Consider the following 27,952-nt stretch of genomic DNA (forward strand, 5'->3'; position numbering starts at 1 on the left):
CTAAAGAAGGCAGATAAGGTTTTTCCCCTCTTCGATCTCTTCCTGTACTTTGTCACTGGAGGTTGCAATTTCTGCTTGTGCGGAGAAGACAGCACAGATGAAGGTCAGGACCGTGCCACCAATGGCAGTATAAAAGGCCCAGCCCAAGGAGCAGTCTCCAGGTTTGTAGGCAGACGCATAATGTCCACAGTAGCCTATGGCCTTCTGGCACCCCCAGCCAGCCGGGTAGAGTATCAAGCCCAGGATGAGGAACAGACCTGCAGGGAAGAAGAGAAAACAATGACCAAATTAGGTGGCAAGTGCAGTGGTTGTAAATGCAGCAGGTGGCAGGTATTTTTCCAGCCCAGGCTCTGTTAGGAGCTACCACCAGGGCTAGGACTAGGGTGAGGCAAGTGACATGTTCAAGGTACAAAAGTGAAGGAGGTACTCACCCTCAGGTGCCCACCCTGTACCTGCATGAGCTTAAGAGTACCTCACTTGCTTCACCCCAGTCCAGACCCTGGCTGCCATTCACACAGCAAAAGCTTCTTATGGGCAAGTTCAGAACCTGAAATGACAAAGGCATCTTATACTCAGAATAACTTTCTTGGTAGAAAGTCTTCCTTAAAGACCTTTGTTTCACCTGTAAGATTCTGCATGATGAGGGTGGCTTTATTCTCTGTGGCAGAAAAAAACCTTTTCTCTAAAAAATCACACCTATATAATCAAAATTGCTAAATCATAACCCAAAGTCCTGTTTTTTAGATACCTTGGAAAAGCAAATCTATCCATAGGGATAAATCATGGCTCTAAGTTCCATTTCTCTTCCTACTTGAAGTAAAATTTTCTGGGTTTGCCACACCAAAGTACAACTTCCAAGTACAGCAACTTTCTACAAAGAGAACATGACTGAACTATGGTAGCTAGAAGTCTGAAGAAAACGTTTCAGGCCCTGCTTCTTCAGAGCTGAATGACTTCTGGTCATAACTTTCATAGCTGTGTCCATCCTGTAATGCCACTTCATGGCTAGACTGGGTTTGGGGGTCTGGTTGCCCCTGCTTTCTAAATTGATCCCACTGTGCTACTCAGATGATGGCCTAGGGGAGGGGAATTGTCTAGCAGAGGTGCAGTCGAGGGGATTCATTCATATGGCTCACTGTCTGAGAAGGGTGATTCACCAAAGAAGTCTTTCTAACCCTGAAGCTCTCAATTTCTCACTAGGTCTCAGTGTTAAGAGTAGGCAAGTTGTCATGTGTAGCTGAGGAAATGTGATCCAGTATTGGGAAGCGCAAGCAAGCTGGAGAGGAGCAGCAGAATGAGGCATCTCGGAGAGAGTGTTAGAAATGACTGGGAACAGGAAGCCAGTTTCCCCAAGGATAAAGGCAGCCAGTGGAGAATGCTGGGATATGAAAGGCCTTGAATCTTGGTTGGTCTTCACAGTCAAGACAAGGGATAGAAATCATGTAGCAGAAATGCCCCTGTTGGCTAGCATGATGGCATGGCAAAGACTCACTAAAGAGAGAGAGAGATTAGTTAGTAGTTTAGAACCCTGGTTTTGGAGTAAATACAAGTTTGAATCCAGACTCTGCCATCTAGGAGCTGGATGACCTTAGAAAAGTTTCTTAATCTGAATCTGGTTCATCACCTGTGACATGGGGCTAATCCTTACCTCACAAAATGGTTGTGAGTACTGAAGTCTGAAAAGAGTGCTTTCTGTGCCCAAAGAACATTATCACAACTGGAACATAGACTAGCAGCCTGATGTCGAATTAACAGACCCTCTAGGGATAAACACCAGCAATTTAAAGTTTATCAGTTATGAATAAGGAGATCAACTTCTTTTTGAAGGTATATTTTGAAAGGTGTAATAATTTGGGGAGAAGGGAGGACACCAGGCTACAATTTAGGACCCTTGAATGCGTAAACTATTCTCCATCTGAATAGAGGTTTACTCAGCTGGGGAGACCTAAGATGATATAGCCAATTCTTTTTAGCATTTCTAAGGCCTAAGATAAGCTTGGATTAATCTTGACTGCATGGCTGCCTTGTTTTCTAAGAAGCCTCCCCCATCCTTGGGTACAGAAGGATTGGATTTGAGGGAATGGCCAATGTTGGAGTGTACTATGTAACACTTGGTAGTTTCCCTCATGGCCCTAATTTCCACACTAGGCCTTCTGTAAAGCTTCCCCTTGCTCAGGATGCAAAGGCACTCTATTGCATGCAGCCTCTGCTCTCAAGCTTCAAGAGCAGGCTGCAGGTAATGAGCATTTTAAAAGACCAAAGTGTTCATATTTGAGTTGTGCCTCCAATTAAATATGAATTGCACATTTTATTTTTTATTATGTGGCTTAAACAAGGCCAGTAAGTAAAATGGGTGCACTTTACTTCATTAGGGACAGAAGACAGAAAGCTTCAATTTCGTTAGCAGCAGCAGCTCTACCACCCAGACCTGGCTCTGCCTGGTTGTAGGACATACGAAGTGCCTGAGTTTGGCTGTCACAGATGCTTTTTGGAGGTAGGCACTTAAATAAAAACAGAATCCTTATTTTAATGGCATCAGACCCCTTTCAACAGAGTGTTGAGCCCAGTTGGGAGCATTCACGTCCATCCATCCAGTAGTTTTGCTTAGCTCTCTTAAGTTTTCCCTTTTCTAATAGCTCAGATGCTTTCCCTGAGGCACCTTGGGCCATTTAAAAATCTTGTTGCTGCTACTGGCACAATTTGTTAATCAGGACAGCAGAGAAGATTTGCTTATGATATACAGGTGCCATACTATTGAAAGCCTCGGCTTGACTATAAGGCCACAGTACAGTCATGCCGGAGGACACTAAAAAGCTGAGATGTGATTTGTCTGCAAGGCCCAGTAGATGTGATGTGTGCTGGAACCACATGCTTCCAACCTAGGCAGCCAGCCTAGACAAACACAAGACTGCCTTATCCAAATTATCAATGGGAGGAAGTCCACTGTCTATCCTGCCCTGACCAGCAGGGCCAGAGTGGACCTTTCTCTCTCATACTCCTTGCTCTCCACTTTTCTTGGGGCAGGAACCACTGGCACCCTAACAAGCATCTGTTCTTCACAAATGTCAACCCCACTGATTCTTTCTGTTCCCTAGAAAACTGCTGAGGAAAAGCCCACAAAGCTTTCTCAACTATCAGATAAATTCCAAATTTCTTTCCCTGGCCTTAAAGGCCCTATATGATCTGGGTCCCTATCACCTCTCTGAACTCACCTGTACCTTTCTTAACCTGGCTCGCTCTGCTGCAGCCACACTGGCTGTCTAGATCTTCCATGAACACACCAGACATGCTCAAGTCTTTGCACTTGCTATTCTTTCTACCTGTATGCTCTTTCCCAGTAGCTTTCAGATCATCTTTGGTTAAATGCCACCTTCTCAGTGTGGTCTTCTGTGCTACTCTATTTAAAATTTCAATCATCCAACTCTCCCCTACACTTCCTTGCTTTATTATTTCTCCTTAGCATTTACTATTAACGTAGTAATAAAAAGAACGCCATGACTCAAAGTATATATTACTTTGAGTCATATGAAACTATCAATGCTTGCTAATATTATTACCTACAAAAGTGACCATTTCATATGGCTCAACCTAATGTTTTACTTAATTAGTTTGATTAGTATATGAATGAATCTATCCTAGATCTTAAGCTCCACGAGGGCAGGGAGTTTTCTATATTTGATTTACTATTGTAAAGTCAGTGCCCAGAATAGTGCCTGGCTAATAGTAAGACCTTAATAAAATTTTATTGGATATTGATAATATTTGTTCTATAACAAATATTTCTAAACAATAATACCACTGGGGTTGAATGGCAAAATAACTTTTCAACAAATCAGTAAGAATGAAGTGTGTTAGCAAGAAGGACAATGGTGATCCCTAGTTGGTTGGCTTATCCTACCACACTGCTTTGTTCTAGATCGCCGAGACCCTGGGTCTAGAAGGAACTGTGTCCTCACTTCCAGATGGGCTTGTTGACACCAGGTCATGAAATAGAATTAAAATCAGTGACTTCTTAAATTGGCATATGAGACCAAAGGGAAAGAATACAGTAAGACACAAGGAAGTTTACCATAATTCTGGTATTCCTTGTCCTCAATTTGAAGTGTACCTAGAGACTATAAGCTTGGTTGTGGGTTATGTCCAGAGGCCAAATGGAAGGTAGAGTATGCTCTGGATTGAGTTTCACATAAGAGCTTAACCAGACATGGTCTGACCTCCCTCTACAGCTATTAAAAAGCAGTTGCCGATGTTAGGCCAGCCTCCAGTGGCGTCAAGGGCCTTTCTATCACCTTGCCTTATTATACCATTGGGATATGTGCGTGTGTGGTAGAAGGTGACAGAAAAAGTGAAGGACTAAGTATTTACTTTTCTTCTGATTAGCATGTCTCCCTGGTGCCTGGTTGAGCTGCAGCAGGCCCAGCTGGGAGGAGGAGAAAGAACAGTGAGAACTATAATGGCCAGCAACCAAAGCAAACAGCCACCATAGACAGAAACCATAAGTAACAGGAGCTAGTGACCTCTGACAGGCTTGACCTGGTAAGATGAAAGCCCAAGAAGGTACTATTTTAATAACCTGAAAAGATACTCTCAGCTTTTTCTCCCTTGCTAACAGCTTCCCAGCTGATTGTACCAAGAGGACTAGATGATGTCAGCATATGTTGGCCCTGGGTTGGGGAGAGGGAAGGTGTGACTCAACCTTATCTGTTGTTGTTGTTGTTATGTGTCCTCGAGTCAGACCTGATTCATAGCGATCCCTCCTTGGGTTTCTGAGGCCAGAAGTAGATTGCCCAACCTCCCTTCTGAGGAGTGGCTAGAGGGTTTGAACCGTCAATTTTCTGGTTAGCAGTCAAGTGCCTTAGGCACTATGCCACCAGAGCTCCTCAACCTTATCTAGGGAAGAAAAATAAATACATGGCAAGAAACTGACAGTCATTTGGACTGCCAGATAGATACCACCACAAGCTAGAGACAGCCCTGACAACCTCACTAGCAAGTACCTTATGGTGTTGGCTTTCATGATCAGATGAGTGCTCCCATCCTGCCCCTCCATATGCCCCCCCTGGAAGGATCTTTCAGATTTAATCCTGGATTCCCAGCAACTCTTCCTGCACAGGAACTTTTAGAGTCTTTATGGAGAACATAAACATTTAGTTTGGGTTTAACTCAAACTGTGAGCCCCGTGAGGGGAGGAACTGTGTCTTAGCATTGCAGTTTACTTATGACACAGAATATACTTAAGAAATAAATGAAACACATCCTAGAGCCTTTTCTCATGCCACTCATGCCCACATCCCCAACCCAACCAGGGAAAATAAAGTCATAGTTCCTCTGCTTTCTGCTCAACATTCAGTGCTGACTGGGATCAGATCAGCCACAAAATTATATGTCTCAGTTCATTTTGTTGCTACTGCCCTGGAATCAAATAGTATGATATAAATGATAAATTTTAATTAAATCTCTTAGGCGGGAAGGAAAACATCTCTGTAGTCCTGCCAAGCTCCCAATTTTGGAAAGGTTAGGAGTTGCTGAATACAATGGATAATATTTCACCTGGTCTGAAGATGCACAACAGAAGCTTAGGAATATGGGATGCTGTGAGCCCTAGTCTGAACTCTTCAGCTTGTGAATGAAGGGAGGAAAGGCTCAGTACCTATTTCACAACCTTTCCTGTGCTTTTTTATTATCAGTCACACACTCACCACATTCTTAGTACTTGCTGGCCAAGGAACTGGACTCAAGATTTCTTGTCTTTTGTGGGTCACCCACAATTTGTACAGAGTAAGGCAATTTTTTCTTAGTCTGAAAATGTGAGAACTATAAATTGGCTCTAACCATCTGAACAAAAGTGAGCTTTAGACATCACCCTTCTACTTCCTCTTCAGACAGGCTTCTAGACTAAATATTGAACACTGACTGACTAGACCTCAGTTTGCAAAGGAAATTCTCTAAGGACAAGAATAAAAGAAAGCCATGTGTTACTGCCACTGGCAACCTGCAGAGAAGCCACTAGTGAGAGACACAACACTTAGCCTCTGCTAAATCATAAACAAGAAACTATTCATTCTAAAGCTATGAACTATCCTTATATCTCCAGAGAGGGAATTCACAGCAGCCAACTGACACCAGGCTTAGTTTAAAATGTCTTTTGATAACAGGAAGAATGGGAATTCCAGAACATTTAACAGTGCTCTAGACATGGATCAAGAGGTAGTTGTTCAAACAGAACAAGGGGATACTGCATGATTTAAAATTGGAAAAGATGTAAGGCAGGGTTGTATCCTTTCATCTTATATATTCAATCTGTATGCTTAATAAATCTGAGACGCTAGAATATATGAAGAAGAACAAGGCATCCGGATTGTGGTAAGACTCCTTCACAACCTGCGATATGCAGATGACACAACCTTCCTTGTTGAAAGGGAAGAGGACTTGAAGCACTTACTGATGAAGATCAAAGACTGCAGCTTCAGTATGGATTACCCCTTAACATAAATAAAACAAAAATCCTTACAATTAGACCAGTAACCAACATCATGACAAAGAAAGAAAGACTGAAGTTATCAAGGATTTAATTTTATTTGGATCAACAATGAACATTCATGGAGGCAGCAGTCGAGAAATCAAAGGATACATTACACTGGACAAATCTGCTGCAAAAGACCTCTTTAAAGTTTTAAAAAGCTAAGATATCACTTTGAGGACTAAGGTACATCTGACCTAAGCCATCCATGATCTTTTCAATTGCCTCATATGCATGTGAAAGCTGGACAACGAAAAACCAAAAACCAAACTCACTGCCATGGAGTCGGATCCGACTCAGAGTGACCCCTCCTCCTTAGGTTTCCGAGGCAGTATCACTACAGAAGTAGATTGCCCAATCTTCCTTCCAAGGAGTGGCCTGGTGGGTAATGAAAAAGGAAGGCAAAAAAAGAACTGATTTCATCTGAACTATGGTATTGGCCAAGAATACTTGGAATGCCAGAAGAATGTACAAATCAGTCTTAGAAGAAATACAACCAGAATGTTTCTTAGAAGTAAGGATGGTGAGACTTCAACTTGCTAACTTTGGGCAATCACCAGGAAAGACCAATTCCTAGAAAAGGACATCATAGTTGGTAAAGTAGAGGGTCAGTGAAAATAAGGAAAACCTTCAAAGAGATGGATAGACACAATAGCCACAACAATACACTAGACTATACTAACAATCACAAAGCTGGCCCAGGACTGGTCACCATGAGTTAGAGCTCACTCGATGGCAACTAACAACAATAATCTTTTGATACATTTGGCTCTAATTAATTCCTAAGGGGTATCCACGAAGTTCACACTAAGTGCCCGTCCCCATGCCAAGTCGTGGTAGGGTTATAGAAGTGGGATGCTGTGGGCTTCATGGGCTCTAGACACTTTAATACTTTTCAGGCCAGCAAGGTTTAATGAATCTGGTCACACTACACACATCACCATTCACTGAATCAAAACCAAAACCACTGCCGATGAGGTGGCTCTGACTCATAGCAGCCCCTCCTTAGGTTTCCAAGGCGGTATCACTATGGAAGTAGATTGCCCAACCTTCCTTTTGAGGAGTGGCTGGTGGGTTTGAACCCCCAGCCTTCTGGTTACCAGTCAAATGTCTTAGAACAGGAAGCTCTTATTCATGCTGACCCATGGGCCCTCATCGACCTGGAAATACCCCCTCATCCCAGCTCATATGCCACCTCTATGTAGAACATTTGCCACTACTTCCTGCCAGAATGTTATTCTCTTTGTGCTTCCACTGCCCCATGGTCATCCCTCCTCATCAGCTCTTTATCTCATTATGCTATTTTTGGGTATGTAATGAAAACCTATTTACTGAATTATCTACTGTTTGTCAAACACAATTCTAGGCCTTGAAGATACAGTCACCACCGCCCCACCCCCCACTCCAGGGGGACTCTGAGCCCCTTGAGGGCAGAAAGATTTATTCCTGTATCTGACATTTATTTTTAGGTACTCAATGTTTACTGATTCAACACTGATTCTCATGAGACATCACAATTTTGTCATAACATTGAACAGTAAACCTGATGGGTGTGTATCACAGTTAACCTTGGGTAACCAGGTCAAGAGTTCAAATTATTCCTGGCTCTGTATTGACTCACTGAGGAACATAGCAGGAGGCTTTCTAACTGTCGGACATCCTTTCCCCTTCCATTATTTCTCTGAGAATACAGTGGGGGAAAAACCCCAGCCAGGGTTGTCTATCACTATTAAGCCTATCAAGAGAGTCAGAGGTCTAGCCATGATCCTGAGTCTGAGACTCAGTCTTTGTTGACTCAGTTCACTATAGCAGAATGCCAGAGGCTCCTCTGCCCACCCCCCAGCCTCCCACTTCAGGCAGCCATTTCTTCAACTTGAAACAAGAGGAAGCAGGCAAGAGAGAGGCTGAGGAGTACCCCATTCCCATTCTAGGACAAATCAGCATTCCTGACTAATTGAGGATGGTAACTTCAGAAAAATTTTATCAACAAGTTCAAAAAGCACTGACAGTACTGGGTTAAAATAAAACTAGGCCAAGGCAGTTATTGTCACATGAATTTTAGATCATCTGCCAGTAGTGTTTGTTTAGCCTCAAGGGGGCTCTTCCTTCTCAGGAAACTTTGCTCTTCTTCTTCTTTCCAGTCTCTACATACCAAAGTGCCCAGGGACCAACCCTTGGCCCTATTTTCTATCTACATTCCACTTACTGATTATACTTGGCCCCATAGCTTTAAATATTACCTCTATACTGATGGCATGGATGCCTAAGGCACTTGACTGCTAACCAGAAGGCTGGCAGTGCAAACCCACCAGCCACTCCTTGGAAGGAAGGTTGGGCAATCTACTTCCCTAGAGATAATGCCTGGGAAACCCAAGGGGAGGGTTGCTATGAGTCAGATCCGACTCAACGGCACATAACAACGACAACAACATACTGATGGCTCCTAAATTTTTATCTTCAACTTTGAACTCCAGATTTGTATACTCGATTTGTATACTCAATTTTGTACTTGACCTCCACTTGTATATCTAATACAGTACTTGAAAATTATGTCAAAATCTGAACCTTTGATTCCCGCTCCCCTTGTCAAAAACCTGTTCTTCACACCACCAAGCTCATCTCAACAAATGGGAGTTCAATCTTATACCTGCTCAGGTCAAAAACCCTGGAATCATCCATGACTCCTTCCTTTCTCTTAGGGCCCACATTGATCTATCAGCAAAACTTATTGGCCTTCATGCCAGCCCTCTGCCTGGGATGTGTTTTTCCCTGATTAGCCACATGGTTAACTCCTTCATCTCTTTCAAGTCTTTGTCAGATCTCTTAATGACTACTACCCTGTCCACCCTATCTAATAGTATAACCTTCCCTCCCTCACCCTTCACCTACAGGATACCCAATCTCTCTTATCCTTGGCTATTCTCCCCCCACTCCAGCACTCATCATCTTGTAACATACACATAATTTACTTATTTTGTGTACTATCTTTCTCTACTAGCTTGACTGTGAGCTCCATGAGGGCAAAGCATTTTGTGTTTATTCTTCTTTCCCAATTGCCTAGAATAATGTCTAACATGGAACAGGTGCTCAGTTAACAGTTTTGAATGAATGGATGAATGAGAAGAGTGTGCTATGATGTGCTTATTTTACATTACATTTTTAATAAAGCCACTGTGGAAAGTTCTTGTTAAGTTTTTGAAGTGGCTGGAGAAAAAGCTTCAGTCAATAACATGAATTTCAGGGGTTGGTAATTTTGGCCAGCAGAACACCAGCTATGCTATTACTACTGAAACACATGCAGAGTCCAAGCCATGGGACTGGCCTTTGCCTTGACTGCCAGCACTGCAAACCTCATTCCTGGCTACAGAAAATGGCCATTTGTTGGGAAATCACATAGGAAGAAAGTACTAAGTGGATTAAGCATAATATATTTTCAGTTATCTAGAGACGAGGTTTAGTTTAGCCTTAAAGGTCTGAGATTTTTCCCAACTCTGCCTGGCTGCAGTGAGGACAGCTGAAAAGACAGGCTGTGGCTGCCCTGTGGAGTGGCCAGGGCACAGCTGGGTGGGGAGCAGCAGTACAGGAAAAACCTGGACAAGTGCAGGAAAGTGAACGTGATAGAAGACACAGGGATAAAAGGGGAAATGAAGGAGGAGGTAGGCTATGACAGCGTCTGAGGAATGGATGGTATCTAGAGGTGGCAGGGAGCCTAGAGAGTGGAAAGACCCACAGAGGAGGTGCTGGAACTGCAAGCAGAGAAGGGGTAAGTGCTGTTAAGTTGATTTCAACTCATAGTGATACCATGTGACAGAGAAATCTTTTTTTCTTGGCTATAATCTTTACGGAAGTGGACCACCAAATATTTATCCTGCAGAGCTGCTGGGTGGGTTGAAACCACCAACCTTTCAATTAGCACCTAAGCATTTAACTGTTTGCAGCACCAGGGCTCCTTAGAATTGCTCTACAGCCCAAGAAAATATTCCTGAAACAAGAGAGAGCAGTACCACAGGTGAACCTCTGGGGATGTGTGTATTGGGGGCATCTGTGTTTCCAGTAGAGGAACAACAAGCTCAGTTATTTAGCTCTAAGTCGGGGACCACCTAGTTCAATCATGTGGGTGATACGTACTTGCACAGAGTGATACACAACAATCTTACGCATGCTAGTTAACAGGGATCTGTATGTGTCCTCTCTTCTCTGTTTAAATTTTTATTCTCCCCAAGTCATCTTCCGTGCTGAGAGACAGAAGTCATTTCAGTAGTCCCTGATAGCTGTTTGTAGATCTTCAACTGTGGTTAGGTGGGGACATTTTCTTTCACAATTCCCCAAAGCAAACTGAAGGCTGTGCTTTGTGAGGATGACAAACAATATCCGACCACATCCAGTGCCCTATCCATTGAATTTGCCATCAGGGACTTAGAGAAAAGACAAAACTAGCATCCCTACACTGTTTTAAGAAAGAAGAAACATATAATACAATTTAGAAAGAATTTTATGGGCAAAACGTTTAAATAAAAATTAAGAGTAAATGGTTAGCCACCTATCTGGAGACCTATCCAGAACAATGGTAGTAAAAAATATGATTCTTACTGTGATACAATATGCATTTACTCCATAATAAGACAGCATTCATTTCAAGGCTTCCTAGATACCTCAAAACATATGGATTTTTGGCTCATGTGAACTTCCATTTGATTGTAGATGTGGTGACACTGGTAAGGAGTGTGTTCTCTATTCCTTGGATTCTATCTCCATCCCCATCCCAGATCTCCACATTTGGGATGGCTATTACCTCGTCATCTATACCTCCACATATTATGTTGCTGACCACCTTTGCATGTCATTTCTGAATTCCATTTCCTTTCTATTTTCTAGTCTTCACTTAACTTTGGAAACACCTTTGGGAAGGTCTTCTATGATAAAAATGGCAGATTCCATGTAAAGATATGTATTGAGTTATAGAATTGAAGCCTCTCCCAATTTTATACACTCATAATGGATGCTTTAATTAAAGTTGGAAATTTTTATAGGTGATTGTATTCTCTTAATGATCATCATAATAACTGCTATGCCAGTGGCAGGAGTTAATGTTCATTAAGCTCTTAGTATGTGCCAGGCACTGGTTAAGCATTTTAAATATAACAACTTATTTAGTCCTCACAACAATCCTGTGAGGTTGGTGCTTTTTTTTTTTAAAATCTTTATGTGCCTTTATTGAAGCAAGACACCAATACAGCCATGTACTTACTAAATTTAGAGACCCGTGCAGAGAAATTACTTATTATCCATCCAGACAAATCTTGATACACTTTACCTCTTGATGGAACAGTTCCATTGATAAAGTTTTATACATCTAAAGTGTTCAATCTGACCAGGCTGGCTACTGATTCATCTCTGAAAGTGTAGGTGGCATATATTTAGCCACTATATTTTACAGCATTAAAAAAAACTTATGGATTTGGTAGCTTCTCAAAATGTTGTTATACCCACAATGGCATTTGGCAGACGGAGCAGAGTCCATCATCACACCCACATTCACAGAGATGAGTCTTATTTGAGATACATTTATGCTAGAGAGCTAGTTCCTGAGATTAAAAAAAAAAAAAAAAAAAAGTACTCCTAACATGAGTGTCTCACCACCAACATGGACTTATACTGAAAGGCACAAGGTTGGTACTATTAATATCATCATTTCACAGATGAGGAAACTGAGGCACAGAGAAGTAAGGTTACACAGCTCATCAGTGGTAGAGCTTGGACTCAAATCCAGGCATTATGACTCCAGAGTCCACCTCCTGAGACATCCTGCTAGACTGTTGCTGTGCTGCAGACCAGAGAGTAGCTTCCAAACCCAGGGCATTTGTCCAGCTAAAAAGAAGACATTGATAGGTACTCAAGAGTTGGCTTTTGTACACCTCTGAAAGGTTGGAGAGCAGATGATAAAGAGCAATTGTCAAATGAGAAAGTGACAGGAGTGTTGTGAGGGGGTGTGATAGTTGGGGTTGTGTGTCAACTTGGCTGGGCCACAATCCTGAGTGGCTGAAGCAGTTGTGATGTAGTTAATCTCATGATGAGATCAGATGTATGTGCTTTGAGCAGCCAATCTGTTGAAAGGGAGTTTCCCTGGGGGCATGGCCTCCTTGCAATATATATATATGGACATCCTGGGAAAAAGAGAGAACCTTCTGTGGATCTGGATCCTGTTGTGCTGCCTCCAACCGTCCATGAGGGAACAATCCACCATTTGGCCTGGTGATCTTGGATTCATCATCCGCTGGAGTCAATAACTGGTAAACTGCCTGCCAACCTCGAGCTCATCAGCCCCTGAAGCTGCATGAGTCGGGAAAAGCCTCCAGTTTGACGTTTGATCCAGGAACTTGGGACTTGCCAACTCTATAACTGTATGAGCCATTCTTCTAAGATAAATTTATCTTTCTCTCTCTCTCTCTCTGTAAGTTTTATTGGTTTTCTTCTTTAGAGAATCCAGCCTAACACAGAGGATAATGGGAAGGGGAAGGCTGCACTAAAACAAAGGGTCATCCATTGTCAAGTAGGTTGACATGTTAATGCTACAGCAAGACAGAAGCAAGGTAAGATGTCCTGTCCATTCCATTCCAGTTTGTTTCCATTCCAATCTGAACATCACCAGCCTCTTGACTGCAAGTATAGATGCCACCCTGGCCCTTCACCAAAGCAACTTCATGAAAGAAAACCCTAGTGAAAAGGTCAGAACAATGTAAAATTTGCTATGATGTTCTGTTGTGTAAGATGTGGAACATCTGTGTGAGCAGAAAACTGCAAACAAGGCACAAAACCCGTCAGATTAGAAGAAAAAAGCTGTATAATCAGCTTTCATTTAAGTTTTTGCTCTGAGACCCTATATCCTTGGAACACATTTGAAATTGCACATCCACCTATAATAATAATTCCATCCACAAAATGATCCACCAGAAAATAACATATGTCCTTTCCAGGATAGACATTTGTAGCTGATTAGAGATTAAGTATTCTCAGACAGCCCTCAAATGTAGCATTATTACATCATTCTTCCAGTAGGTCAGATCATCGCTGAAGCAAATTCTTACCTCTTGCCTCCTCGAATAGCTTTTCAATTCCTAGAACAGAGGGGATGATCTTTGCTTTCCTGATCTCCTCCCACCCAACTCCTTGCACCATTACCAGTGCGCTGGGGGTTTTAGTTAATCATGTTGTTAATGAGAGATCTGCTTGTCCCTATGTCTATAGGCAGTGGGTGTTACTTTCAGTTGTAGGCATCTGGCTCTTGTAAAATCTTGCTTATGACAACTCCAGAAACTAGGGTCATGCCCTGAAGGCTTTCTTCCACTGAAAGCCTTCTGATTCTATGAGGCCCAAGTCCAAAAACTAAGTAACAGTAGTAGTCAAGCCTGCCTGACTTCTACAGATGCTAAGACATTTTAACACAAAAAGGATAAAGGATGTAATCTGAGAAAAAGGGGAATGTTCTTTAAATTGGAATAGATTAACTTTATGAAGTCTTACTACCTTATCTTTATTCTTGTTTTTGCTGTGGTCTGGTAAAAACCAGCACAGATTGGACTGGCATGCATCAAAAACAGTATTTGCAAACAACTGGTCCAGTGGATCTTCTGAGAAGTGTGTGGGTGGGGTAATGAAGCCGTGTTAGGATGGGGACAACTTTCTAGGAAGCTTATTATGTGCAAGTACCAGGGCAAGAGTGATGAGGTTTGCTCTGAATTTTCTGACCTCTTGGAGTCTGTAGTATAACCTTGTTTTTGTTGCATCTCATTTGAAAATTTTAAGAATTGACAGACAAGCTAGACCAGGCCCAGCTTTGCCCTTTAGTACCTGTGGTCTGACAATCACATGAAGAACAGAGGGTTCAATGAAAAGGTTTTCACTATCTCTGTAGAGCACATTACAGCTACATGTCAATTTAGTGTATGATCAGTAGTAGTAATAAAGGTTTTAACCAATGAGGTTCCCCCCACCCACCCCAAAGGAAAAGGAAAAGATCTGCTTGATATTTGTAGGTATCAATGATTTAAAAAAAAATGCTTGTATTAATCTTTATCTCATCTCCCCAAAGTATAGTGGGGTACTCATTTTCTGCTAAAAATGTTCCCATTAAATTATAGGGTGGAGGGTGGAAAGAAGATGGCAGAGCAACATAAAGAGAATTCTTTGAAAGATAACTAGAGCATTTAAAAAATAAATAAATAAATCACTGCTGTCAAATTGGTCCCGACTCATAGCGACTCCTCCTTGGGTTTCCAAGGCAGTAAGTATCTCTACGGAAGTAGATTGTCCAACCTTCCTTCTGAGGAGTGGCTGGGGGTTTGAAGCTCCAGCCTTCTAGTTAGCAGTCAAATGCCTTAGGCACTACACCAAAAAGACCTTATAACCATGGCCTCCAGAGGACATTTCTGTTATAATTACTAAAATTAAAGACCATCAATTAAGGACTTAGGATATAGAGAAATAATCTAGAAGAAGGATCCATGTTGAAGCTTCCCTAGGTCCTTCTCAGCAATGATTCATGTTTATGTGGAAATTGCCTCACTGGCAGTTTCTAAAGCCCTAAGTACTGACATGTATCCCAACAAACTAACTGAGCCAGATTGTCCCTTCCCATCAGTTAGTGATAAAGCTTTACTCACATGCAGATGACAAGCTGTTAGCTAAACTGTTTATATGTACCTGGAAGAGCTGTATGAAATATTTTCTTGGTAAATTATTCACACGACAGGGAGCTGTCTGACTAAAACCAAAATGCATTGATAATTCAGAATAAGATGCCAAAATAAAGAAAATGCAGTATATAACAAAGTAAAAGGAACTTTTAAAACAGTTTCATTACAAAGCAATGAAATTTTTAGGACAATAAGTAAATTTCCTGCCTGTTAATGTCTTTGAGGCTGTTGTCTTGAGGTGCTTTCAAGTCAGCTCCAACTCATAGCTACCCTTATACAACAGAACGAAACACTGCCTGGTCATATGCTATCCTCACAATCCTTGCTACATACCTCAGCCCATTAGAGCCACTGTATCAATCCATCTCGTTGAGGGTCTTTCCTTTTTTTTTTTTTTTGCTGACCCTCCACTTTACCAAGCATGGTATCCTTTTCTCAGGAATGGTCCTTTCTGACAACATGACCAAAGTAGGTGAGATGAAGTCTGGCCATTCTCACTTCCAAGGAGGTTTCCAGCTGCACTTCTCCCAGGACATATTTGTTCGTTCTTCTGAGAAGACATGATACATTCAATGTTCTCTGCTAACACCACAACTCAAAAGCATCAACTCTTCTTCGGTCTTCTTTATTCACTGTCAAGCTTTCACATGCCTATGAGGCTACTGAAAATACCATGGCTTGGTTTAGATGCACCTTAGTCTTCAAAGAGACATCTTTGCTCTTCCTTTAAAGAAATCTTTTGCAGCAAATTTGCCCAGTGCAATACATACGTCATCTGATGTCTTGACTGTTGCTTCCACTGGTGATGATTGTGGAACCAAGTAATATGAAATCTTTGACAACTTCAATCTTTTTCCCATTTATTGTGTTGTTGCTTATTGGTCCAGTTGTGAGGATTTTTGATTTATGTTGAGGTGTAATCCATACTGAAGATTAGTCTTTGATCTTCATCAGTAAGTGCTTCAAGGCTTCTTCACTTTCAGCAAGCAAAGTTGTGTCATCTGCATATCGCAGGTTGTTAATGAGTCTTGCTCCAATCCTGATGTCATGTTCTTCTTCATATAGTTCAGCTTCCTGGATTATTTGCTCAACATATGAATTCAGTAAGTATGGTGAAAGGATACAACCTTGATACACACCCTTCCTGATTTTAATCCATGCAGTATCCTTTTGTTCTGTTCAAATGACAGCCTCTTGGTCTGTGTACAGGCTACTCATGAGTACAATTAAGTGTTCCAGAATTTCCATTCTTCTCAATGTTATCCACAATTTTTTATGATCCACACAATTGAATACTTTTGCATAGTCAATAAAACACAAGTAAACATCTTTCGGGTATTCTTTGCTTTCAGCCAAGATCCATCAGACATCAGCAATGATATTCCTCATTCCACATCCTCTTCTGAATCTACCTTGCATTTCTAGAAGTTCAATAAACTGTCAGTATACTGCTGTAACCATTTTGAATTATTGTCAGCAAAATTTTACTTTGTGATATTAATGATATTGTTCGATAATTTCACATTCTGTTGGATCACCTTTCTTTGGAATGGGTACAAGTATGGATCTCTTCCAGTCAGTTGGACAGGTAGCTGTCTTCCAAATTTCTTGGCATAGATGAGTAAGTGCCTCCAACAAGGAATCTGTTTATTGAAACATCTCAATGGGTATTCCACCCATTCCTGGAGCCTTGTTTTTTTTTTTTTTTTTTTTACTAATTCCTTCAGTGCAGCTTTGACTTCCTCCTTAAATACCATTAGTTCTTGATCATATGACACCTCCTGAAGTAGCTGAATGTCAACCAGTTCTTTATAACATACTCCTTCCATTTTCTTTCAATGCTTCTGCATCATTCAATATTTTGTCCATAGAATCTTTTCAGTATTATGACTCAAGACTGATTTTTTTTTTTTTTTTGCTTGCATGTTTGCTCAATTTCAGACTGCAGAAGTTGGTACAAATCTTTAATCTCCTCATCTTTGGCTTTGGTGGTTGGTGTGTAAATTTGAATAACAGTAGTATTAAATGGTCTTCCTTGTAGGCATATGGATATTATCCTTTCACTGACAGCATTTTACTTCAGGACAGATCTTGAAACATTCTTTGTTATGATGAATGCAATGCCATTCCTCTTCAATTTGTCATTCCCAGCAGAGTAAATCATATGATTGTCTGATTCAAAATGACCAAAACCAGTCCATTTCAGCTAACTAATGCCAATGAGGTGGATTGACACAGTGCCTGCAATGATGGGCTCAGGTATAGCAAGGATTCTGAGACTGGCACGGGACTGGGCAGTGTTTCATTCTGATGTACACACAGTTGCTATGAGTCAGGGCCAACTTGACAGTACCTAACAACAAAAACATTGCCTATGATATCAATATTTTTGCATTTTCATTTTTGACAACTTCCAATTTTCCTACATTCATACTTTGTACATTTCACACTCCAATTATTAATGGATTTTTGCAGCTGTTTCTTCCCATTTTGAGTTGTGCCCCATTAGAAATGGAGGTCTTGAAAGCTTTACTCCACCCATGTCATTATATATTTGTACTGATGATTAAAATATTTTAATATTGGCTTCATTTTCTTACCATGTGCATTTTAAGATCAAGTCTATACTAGGGCTTTTCTTTTTCTTTTTTTTTATGATATACTAGCAATTTAGTGAAGCTACTAGAAAGCCCATAAACAAGAAATGGGCTCATAAATATGGCTGGCTGTGCTACTGTGCAGTTCTCCATAGAAGATGCAGATCATTTCTGAAGTGGCTTTACAGCTTAGAAGAAGACTACTACTGTTGCATTAAGATCTTAAAAGAGAATGCCTGAATTGCTTGCATAAATATTCAAAGTCATGCTTAGTGATTATTTGTTATTGGAATCTGAACACAGATCATCCATGGTGCTGCTATAATTTATCTACAATTAAGTGGTTACCATGGGAAACCACTTTCTACATAGGAGCTCTGGTAGCATAGTGGCTAAGACACTTGCCTGCTAACCAGACGGTTGGTGGTTCAAACCCACCAGCCACTCCTTGGAAGGAAGGTTGGGCTATCCTACTTCCATAGTGATACTGCCTCGGAAACCCAAGGAGGGGTCGCTATGAGTCGGGTTTGACTCGACGGCACATAACAACATCTGTAGTGATACCGCCTCGCAAACCCAAGGAGGGGTTGCTATGAGTCGGGCATATCAATCGTTTCATCTGAATTTTAAGAGAGTTTGCAATTTTATTTTAGACCTTCCAACTGATTCTTTAAAAGAGATGCTAGTCTCCTGATTTACTCAAATTAATGCTTGCTTGGTCCACTTGCTTTAAGGCAGTAGTTTTTTTTTTTTTAATCTGATATGGTTGAATTATTTGTTCCCTTTAAATATAATGATACATATTTTTTTTGTTTCTCTGGGTACAGTTTATGAAGTGATGACTCCCTAAAATGGCTTGGGAGGAGAAATTGAAGAAACTGTAAACCTGAGTATTTCTAGGACAGCTGTTTGCACTTAGTAGACATACAATAAAGCTCCTTAAATGGAAATTTATTCATGGCTTAACCTTATAACATTTCTGCATTCTTTAGTTTTTTCCATTGGATAATTAAATGTTGATGAATTAGTTGATTCAGATATAGATCGGGTTGGACCTGACTTCTGGAGGAGGCATTATCTGCCTGGAGATCCAGAAATCAGGAGCCTCCATTTGGAAGCCTAAACTTCCAGGACCTCATTCTCACTAAGGAGAAAAAGCAGGGGGCTACTCCTTCTATTTTCCTCAGTCTCTTTCTTTGAGGGTGTTTTAAATTTGGGCAACCAAGGCAACACTATGTTCTTAGAGAAAGTCATATGAATTCTTCTGGTGTAAAATTATGGGGCAGGACTTTGTGAGAGCCAGAAATTTCCTTCCCTCTCAGTACTTCTCAAACCTGTTCTTATTTCTCTCCTCTCCAATGACTGGGTCATCTTCTTCATGCTTAAGGTTATTTTTCATCCTGTGGAAAGCAGCATTGAGAATCCAAGTCCTACAGAGTGATCACGGTCTATTTCACATACCCACACATTCTTCACACACATTCAGATTCATAACAAAAGCTATTCTAAAAGCAGCAGAAGCAAAATCCTCTACTTGTCTTCTCTCAGATTTTCCCCTTCTGTCCTTTTCCCTTCTTTTTTCATACTGTCCTCTTCATCCTCAGTTGTTAGTCACTCCCAATAAAGCTGAGTCTGCACACCCCAGGCCATTAGTCCCCACTGCCGAGAGCAGCCTCATGGACCATACCCCCTCCAGCCCGGGTCTGCGGAGCAGGAATTCAGCCCCATCTGCTCAGGCTGGTGGGGCAGCTCGCTGAGGCTGTCCTGATGGAGACAGAGGGCTGTGGAGAGAGCCAACCAGACTTTAAGGAGGCAATAGGCATATGAGGGAAGACTGGAAGACAGCAGGCAGCCAGGCTCCACAGCTCATGTGTTAGTCCAACCCTGGAGCAACCCCAGTGGAACAGACCAGGCCAGCACACATGAGCCAAACCCTGAGCTCATTTCAATGGCTTCTGTCCCAAACTTGAGTCACTGGGGATTCCGTGGACTTCTAACAGAGCCCTATGTGCATTTCCAAAAACAAACTGCTTAATGCTGTCATGGAAAACCTGGATTTTTGCATTCTATGGTTTCGCTATGGATTACATCCAGGTCACAACCTAAGGAAGATAGCTGGCAAAAAATGACCCTGCTGGCTGATTACCCAGCTTTTGTAATGAATCCCAGAGGGATATAATCCAAGTGTGTTTCTGGCTCTGTTCAGTCCCGGACAATTTCTCACCCAGTGAAGTCTAATCAGCCTGTGATTGATTCTGCCAGGGCAGCCTGAGAAACCACCTGCAATCAAGACTGAACTGTTAGAAGCTGCCTCCAGAAAGGAAAGGAATGGAGAATGTGTCAGGGGCAGGGGAGAGGGAGGAAGAGTTCTTTGTTTTCCTATCATTTCAATTTCTGTATATGCTTTATAAAAAATACCCGAGAACACTCATATTTGTACCAAAGCCACAGGACTGCTCTGCACCCTTTATCTGACACAAGCAGGCTAGTAAGGGCCCAGGAAGTGGCCTTACACAACGTATTCATGTTTCATTTGAATAGAATAAGGTTAACTCTGAAGCATGGAAGGCACGCCTATTCCTTAGACTACAGCAATTCTAGGAAAGATAAAATAAGTACTAAATCCTGTCAAGAAAGCAGAAATAATAATATTCATATAGCTCCACCACCCATCTGTCACTTTGTGATACTACAGTGACTTTGTGTTGCTGTGATGCCACCAGCATTACAAATACCAGCAAGGTCACCCATTGTGGACAAGTTTCAGCAGAGCTTCCAGACTAAGAGAGACTAGGAAGAAAGGCCCAGTCATCTACTTCAGAAAACCAGCCAATGAAAACGCTAAGAATCACAACAGAATACTGTCTGATAGTGTGCTGGATGTGGAGCCCCAGAGGCTGGAATAAACTCAGAACACACAGTGGCCACAGCAGTGGGCTTGAGCATACTGTGAAGATGGTGAGGATCGGGCAACATTTTGTGCTGGTTTACATGGCACCCTGAGTCGGAGTCAACCCGACAGCATTAAAATCTAGAATCCTATGGCTGACGTGTACTGAGGATTTACTGTGTGTGAAGAACTATGCTTAACAAGCCTTTCTCATACATTATCTAATTCAATCCTCAAAACAACCCTGGTGCACGTACTATCATATCCATTCTGTAAGTGAGAAAACGGAGGCTTAGAGAAGTAAGTTGGTCAATGTGTCACAGACACTTTAAGGTAGGTCAGGACTGACCTAGGACCAGGTGAGGCTTGAACTCTAATTACTGACAAGAAGGAGTGTTGAACACCAAGGGCATTTGTGTGCAAGTATTTTGAAAGGGTCAGCTTGGTGCCCACCATTAGGTCTTAAAGGCAAATCCTGGCATCTGGTTAATAGCTGTGTGTATTTATGCTTTAAGTAACTCTGTTTTAGGATTCTACTGAGGTAGCAGATTCTTTTGAAAATCAAAATATCAGTTTTTAAAATGATTTGTGTTATACTTTTTACAAATAGACAATGAGGGCTATGTAAGTCTGTAGCCACTTTATTCTTTAAAAGTAGGTGTAGCAAAAGGAATATGCTTACAATATCTTGCAGTTTTCCCCAGTCACATTTTACAAAAATGTCATTTTCGCAAAAATGCAAGTTGTAAGAACAAACACAGTCTACAGTGTATTTCTAGAAGATCCTTTTGTTTCTCTGGCAACAGCCTCCTTTTCCACCATTTGTTTCACTGTCTAATAGAAACAAGGTTGAAAGAGAATGGGGTATGGAGACAGAAAAGACTGATCATTCCAACTGCAGCCAGTCCTGGCTCAGCCTGGGCTGACCAGATGCTTACAGAGATAGGCCAATAGGAGAGAAAGCAAGTCAGCTGCTTCAGACACTGCTGTGCAGGGCTTAGAATCGGTTCATTCTGGTTCAGAATTCTGAACCCCTTGTTCAGAATTTGTATTTCCTCCCCAGATATACTGAATCAGAATTTATATTTTAAACTCTCAGAGAACCACCTGGGGATCTTGTTAGAATGTAGATTTTGATTCAGTATATCTGGGGAGGAAAGGCAAATTCTCAGCAGAGGCTCGAACTGCACTGAACTAGTTCTCAGTCCTGCTGCTGTGGCAGTTTTCTCAGCAATATATTCGAGACTCGTGGCTGCTACTGATGTGGCCTGAACTGCCTGGTGTATAGCTCCCTTAGGGAAGGACAGCCCACTGAGCCTCCCTTCACAGGTGTGCTCCCAAACACAAGGAAGCTGGTTGATGGCTGACCTCACAAGTGCTTAATCTTTCTTTCCCATGATTTCTTCTCAGAGCCATGCTGCTAAGCTGGAAGGTGAAAAGAAACCACTTCCTCACAGTATTTCAGTGCTTGACTGTGTCCTATGACTACATAGTGTATGACACATGTATGACACAGTGTATGTGTATGACTATACAACCTCTGTCTTCCTCCAAATGTAACCCTTTCATGACTAAATTATTTTCTGCTTTGCATTTGTTGTTGATACCATGTGTTTTCAATAATGGAAGGCATGCTGAAATTAAGGAAAAACTTTTTTGAGGTAATATGGATTTCGATACAATTATGTGGGACATAAATGTCCCAAGTAGACTCTGGTGGTAGGATTGGTGGGGTGAGGCCTGCTTCTTTAGCTTCACATGTTATTCAGGTCCCCAATAGGTGGTAGCATGTACTACATCTGGGATACCAGCTTCCCAAGAAACCTATGACGCTGAAAATGTTGATGGGTGATAAATGTCCCATGGGCCATGAAAGGGTTAAGATTTTGAGTGATTTCAGAAATTTTGAGATGTTCTATGTATGCAGAGAAATATAAGTAACAGTAATGGGAAGAAAATAAAAATTTCTTTTAGAAAATGGAGACTTTTTTCAAAAGACAGGGAGGAGCCAGCAGGCTAGCCACTCAGGTGTGCAGTGCTCCCTTCTCCTCAACGCTTTTTCCCAGAGGCCTTATTCCGAGAGAAAGGGAGAGAGAAAAGCCAGGAATAACTCATTGGACTGCATGAATAATAGCTAAGATATGTATGAATCTTTGTGCCAAAATGAACACTTGTTGCCATTTATGTTAAATAGCAAACAGGAACATCAGAGGATTTGTTGGACTAATCTGCATTCTTAGAGCTTGAATTCATCGGACTAACACCTTATTAAAAACTAGATATAAATAAATCAGTCTTTGCTTCTGAATGACTATGAGAGACAGGTCATGGTGTTTTGGCCCAAGATGTCCCACTTCCTAATGTGAATGTCCAGTGCATTGCTAGGAGGCAGTTGGATCACCATTTTGTTTCTCGGGATGAAAGGCATCCCTCAGGATGAGAAACCAGGGATCTCACCTGCACACCACCATCTTTTTGTGTGTGTGCATCTGACTCAATCCATGATATATATATATTTTAAATTGTGCTTTAGGTGGAAATTTACAGAGCAGAGTTTGTTTTACATTCAGCATTTCATGTACATTTAGTTTCACTCTCCAATTACCATCCCCGACCCTAACCCACTCTCCTCCCCTCCCTTCCCAGTAACCCCTCACTGTGCCTCTCATAGTTACACACTCCCGTGTGTCTTGCATTTCCTACATGCGAATGTTGCCCCTCTCGTGCCCCATGGTAGATTGCTCCAAGGGATGCATCTGCATAGAGTATGTGGGTGCATCACCTGGGTTGAGTGGTCTGCGTGTATGTCTTGTTTACTATTGGGCTGAGAGCCAGTCCCTGGGAGTGAGTTTTATTCCAGGCCTGAAGTGTATCCCAGGGCCATAGTTTTGGGAATCCTACCAGACTTCATCTGACCAGTAATTCTGGTATTATTGAGTTTTTGGATTTTCTTCCACATTTTTCATCCCACTCTATCCAGGATCTCCAGTTTTAATCCTTTCCTGAGTGGCTGGCATTGGTAGCCAGGTACCATCTAGTTCTTCTGGTCTCCAGGGCCATCATGTCCTAGGGCTGATTGCTTCCAAATGTCCTTGGTTTTTTGCTCTTATTTGCTTCCAACAATAGGATACCATTAGCTGCATCTTAGATGGACACTCAAAAGTTTTTAAGACCCCAGTTGCTATTCACCAATACAGGTTGTAGAGCAAGATTTTTATGTATTTTATTGTGCCAATTGAGTCTGCTGTCACCAAAAATTATGGTCCCAAGTCAGTAGATCCATTGGCTCTCTCTCCCACAGCGTCTGGGTGTCTGTGAGGGATTGCTCTATGTCTGTCTTCCATTGTTTCTGTAAGGATTGTGGGTATTTTGTATCACTGGTATCTGTGCAGGATTAGCTTCAGCTGAATCTATCCTTAGTCTAGAGTATAATCCCGTTCACTGACCCCCATCTGATCTTCTCAGATGTTTATGTGTTTATCTGTACCATGGTGTTTGGTGTTAATGGTAATGCAGTATTGTGGATATACTGGTATTAGCTTCTGTTGTCTATATCTTATGTGCACAATTTGGTGTCTTTCCTTTCCCCAGTGTTATCATAGTGGTCACAGACACTTTCCACACCATCCCTCCTCTTGCCCACCTCAGCATGTGGCTCCCAACTAGCCTGAAATTATTCTCTCCCCTTCCTTCCCCACTCCGGTAACCTACAAAGTGAGTCTCCTGCTTTAAGCAAACCATTCCTTGTCTTTTTACAGTAATGGGTTCATACAATATTTTCCTTCTATGATTTTCCTTCTGTGACTGACTTTTTTTACTCAGCATAATGTCCTCCAGGCTCATCCACATTGTGAGATGATTCACATATCCTTCATTGTTCTTTAATGTTGCATAGTATTATATTGCATACCAGCATCTTGATAAAACCCACTATAAAGGCCTGAAGTCATCAAGGATGCACAAATATAATGCAGTGACTGAAAACTGAGCAGAACTCTGTCTCTCTGGCCAAGAAGGACTCTTCGACAGGATTAGGAAATTGTGTGTGCCGGCTTCTCCTTACACACAGGTTTATTCTGACTCTTCAAAAGCCTTTGGTAACATTTCTCAGCAAACTTTTTGAGATACACACATCTGTGTATGCACACACACTGAAGCACTGTGTGTGTGAAGAGAATAAAGCAAGGACATTCATCTGACAAGCAAAAGATGGACTGGTTTTGGAACTAACCCTATTTAACATTTCTGAGAGGTGAAGTGTCAAACTATATGGGCTATACTTCAAAAGTAGAGATTTCAAAAAGAGACAATGGGACATAATCACACTATGGTAAGACCATGTATTCTACTCCACCTATTTTTCAGAAGATGAAAACAAGTCAAAAGAGGTGGTACGTTTCTCTCAAATTTAACTGCTGGTTAGTAGCAAGGCTGAAAATTAGAATTCTGGCCCCCAAAATGCTGTGAGTGCCTGGGTCATTTATATAATATGGTTGATCCAGGCAGATAAAGAGAGGGAAGCTCTTTAGGTCAGGAGAATGAAGGGTCCTGGTGTCTGACTGGAGTGTACCCCCCATACAGACAAATCAGGACCATGGTTCAGATCCTCTGTCTTTTCTTTTGCCCCATTAATTAAACCCACTGCCACAGAGCCCTAAAGATTTGAGGAACAGAGAATTTTATCTTATGAACTGCTTTTTTTTGGGTGTGTGTGGGAAGGGACAACCACCTCATTTGATCCGTTTATTTAGAAGCAGCCCTGCTGAGCTCAAGAGTTTGCTAAAAGGCAAACCAGAGTTTTATTAGGGTCCTTTGCTGAGGGGTGTGCCCTTCTTTTAGGGTTATATTTATATTACCATTTCTTAGGTTTCAGATTAATAAATACCTTGACTATGATGAATTTTCCCCCCTGAAAATTAAAGTAGACGTCTACTTCTCTACTTCTTTCACATTCATCAGGGGTGTGTGGGTGTGTGTGTGTGTGTGAGAGAGAGAGAGAGTGAATTTCTGTTGCCAAGAGTAAGTCTTTTGAATCAAGACAGAGTAATACGCCCTTAGTTCAGGACCCAACTTTCAAGCTCACATGAGGAAGCTTAAGAAAGTGCTGGCAACAGGGGACACTTTCCTGCCGCACGCCTTCCTTCCGCTGGGATTTCTGTGAGGAGCTCACACTTTCCCTTCCAATGATTTCTAACAAGCTCATTAGTGAGAATTACCCAGAAAAAGGAAGAGGTAGCTTGCATTTTCTGATCTGAGTGCACAGAACATTCTGTCAGGCTCCAGGAGACAGACAATTTAAACCAGAACAGTATTAAACACAGAGCAGCTGATACTAATTCCTCCCACCCCATCTGCCCCTCCTGAAGTCGGGATGGGGCTGAGGAGTGCGGTAGGACCAGGCTCACCAGGCTTAATGAACTCCTAGCACTTACATTCTTTCTCAGCACTGAGCACTTGCTACCGCTGGGATTCTCTCGCCATAATTCCTCAGTGTGGAATGCACTGACAGGAAAAACATGCTTTTAATTTAAAGGGAAAAGCAAAAAATACGAGTAGTTACTCAAAGCACAGCCAACAAGCCCAGGAAATACACAGGGAAGAGGAACATGTGAGACCAGAAAAAAGACAAGACACTGTTTTCCTGTTAGGCAAGAGAGACTGAAGCAGGGAGAATGAGGGAAGTGTGTTCACGTTGCCTGGAACAGTACATTAACAAAGTAAGCCTGTTGACACAGAAGGCTGTCTTTAAAATCCCTATCTAAAGCATCTCTTCGGCTCTCGAGCCCCTCCCTCTGCTCACACACTCACCTGCAATCCCTTGCAACAGCCCACAGACGTTGAAAATACTTTTCTTCATGATGCTCTGCACGCACATGGTGAAGACTGAGACCAAAGCCACCATGCAGAGAATGAAGATCCCCACGGCTAAGAAAATAGCAGTGGCCTGCCAGAAGCCACTGGCAATCTCGCCGAAGTTCTCAGCATAGGGCCCACACAGCGTCTCCCGCTGGACGTGTTGCACCCCGGGGTTGCGGATGCAGCGGGCGTAGATGCCCAAGGTGGGGTGGTAGGGCTCCGAGGGGCCTCCGGTCTGGTTGTCCAGCTCGGCATGGCTGCGAGTCTTGGCTTTTCCAATGAGCCAGTCTGCGCTCATGAAGGCAATGAGTTCTGCAAATGCCACCACAATACTCAGGAGAGTCCAGAGCATCGAGCGACAGGTGACAATGACATGACACATATTGATGTTCAAGGTGGAAGAAGAGTCAGGACTCCACGGGGTTAATCAAAGAAGAAAGCGAAGGAAAAGAGCACAGAGGCTCAGCCAACCTCAGAGGAGGAAGTTGGCTCTGCTGGTCATTCACTCACTCAGCCCCAGGGCTGCTTGTTCTTTTTCTTCCTCTGGCAGTGCGGTTACCAACAGGCAAGCCTCTCGGTCAGCATTCATACTGACACATGGCGCTTCCTCCAGCTCGTCAGGCAGCTCCTGCGATCCGGCCGCCCCACAGCGCTCACCTTTAGGAGAGAAAGGAGGAGGGCGGTTAGCAGAGCTCCCAGGCCCCGCCCCTGCAGCGCTGCCAAGAACAAACTTCGAGGTCTGAAACGCAAGTGTTTTACAGGGGCCTTTGGTCAGACTCGCTGGGCTGTTCCCCTCCCGGGGAAACTCCCTGCCACGGCGGACCTCCCTGGCCTCTTGCTCTCATACACTGTCCCTTTTCAGACAGTGCAGCGACTCAGGTCCCAGGCAGAGCCTCCCTCTACCAAATCCTGGTCCCCAGCCAGTGTGCCTGCTGCTCCTAGTGCATTTGCTGCTTTTCTTTGTTTCAAACGCTCCCTTAGCATACACTGGCAACTGCATGTAGTTGTTAATCTTATCTCTAGGGAGCATGGCAGAAGGAAAGAGGCCAATGCCAGTTCCTGCACCCAACTCAGCAGCACCGTACAGGGGGCACTGCCCCACGACACTGGGCTCTTGAGACACAGCTCCTGCTCTTTTATTAGAAAACCTAAAACAGCACAGACTGATCTAGATGAGGCTGAACTATGTTAATGGATGGGCTACTTTTTCTTAAAGTTTGCAAGACTCTTTACTTGTTTGCTTAGGCTTCCTAAGTTAAATTCTGAAAAATTTGTACCAAAGCTTTTGCTTAACAGTAGAGAATAGCAACACCCAACTTTTATTACTAGCAACAAACCAACCAGACACATGAGAGTAAGTATTTGCTTCACAGGTAAATGAAAATGCAAAGGGAAA

At 42.3% G+C, this 27,952-nt stretch overlaps 1 protein-coding gene across 1 annotated transcript; it reads right to left on the bottom strand.

Moving 5' to 3' along the window:
- Window positions 1–26,938, bottom strand: LHFPL2 (LHFPL tetraspan subfamily member 2). The gene is made up of 2 exons (XM_007943451.1): window positions 26,509–26,938; window positions 1–257 (listed from the first exon to the last, which is right to left on the bottom strand). The coding sequence occupies exons 1-2, from the start codon at window positions 26,936–26,938 to the stop codon at window positions 1–3; spliced, it is 687 nt and encodes a 228-aa protein (XP_007941642.1).
- Window positions 26,939–27,952: the final 1,014 nt, after the last annotated feature.

Source organism: Orycteropus afer, unplaced genomic scaffold (genome assembly GCF_000298275.1).
Source record: "Orycteropus afer afer isolate SDZICR_OR568_19922 unplaced genomic scaffold, OryAfe1.0 scaffold00107, whole genome shotgun sequence".
NCBI classification, from domain to species: Eukaryota; Metazoa; Chordata; class Mammalia; order Tubulidentata; family Orycteropodidae; genus Orycteropus; species Orycteropus afer.

What these genes read in the sequence shown, in the direction of transcription:
- LHFPL2 (XM_007943451.1), bottom strand. Translation starts at nt 26,938, where the DNA reads ATGTGTCATGTCATTGTCACCTGTCGCTCGATGCTCTGGACTCTCCTG. An exon ending in GCTGTTGCAAGGGATTGCAG is followed by an intron (nt 258 to 26,508) that starts GTGAGTGTGTGA and finishes TCTTCCCTGCAG; the next exon opens with GTCTGTTCCTCATCCTGGGC.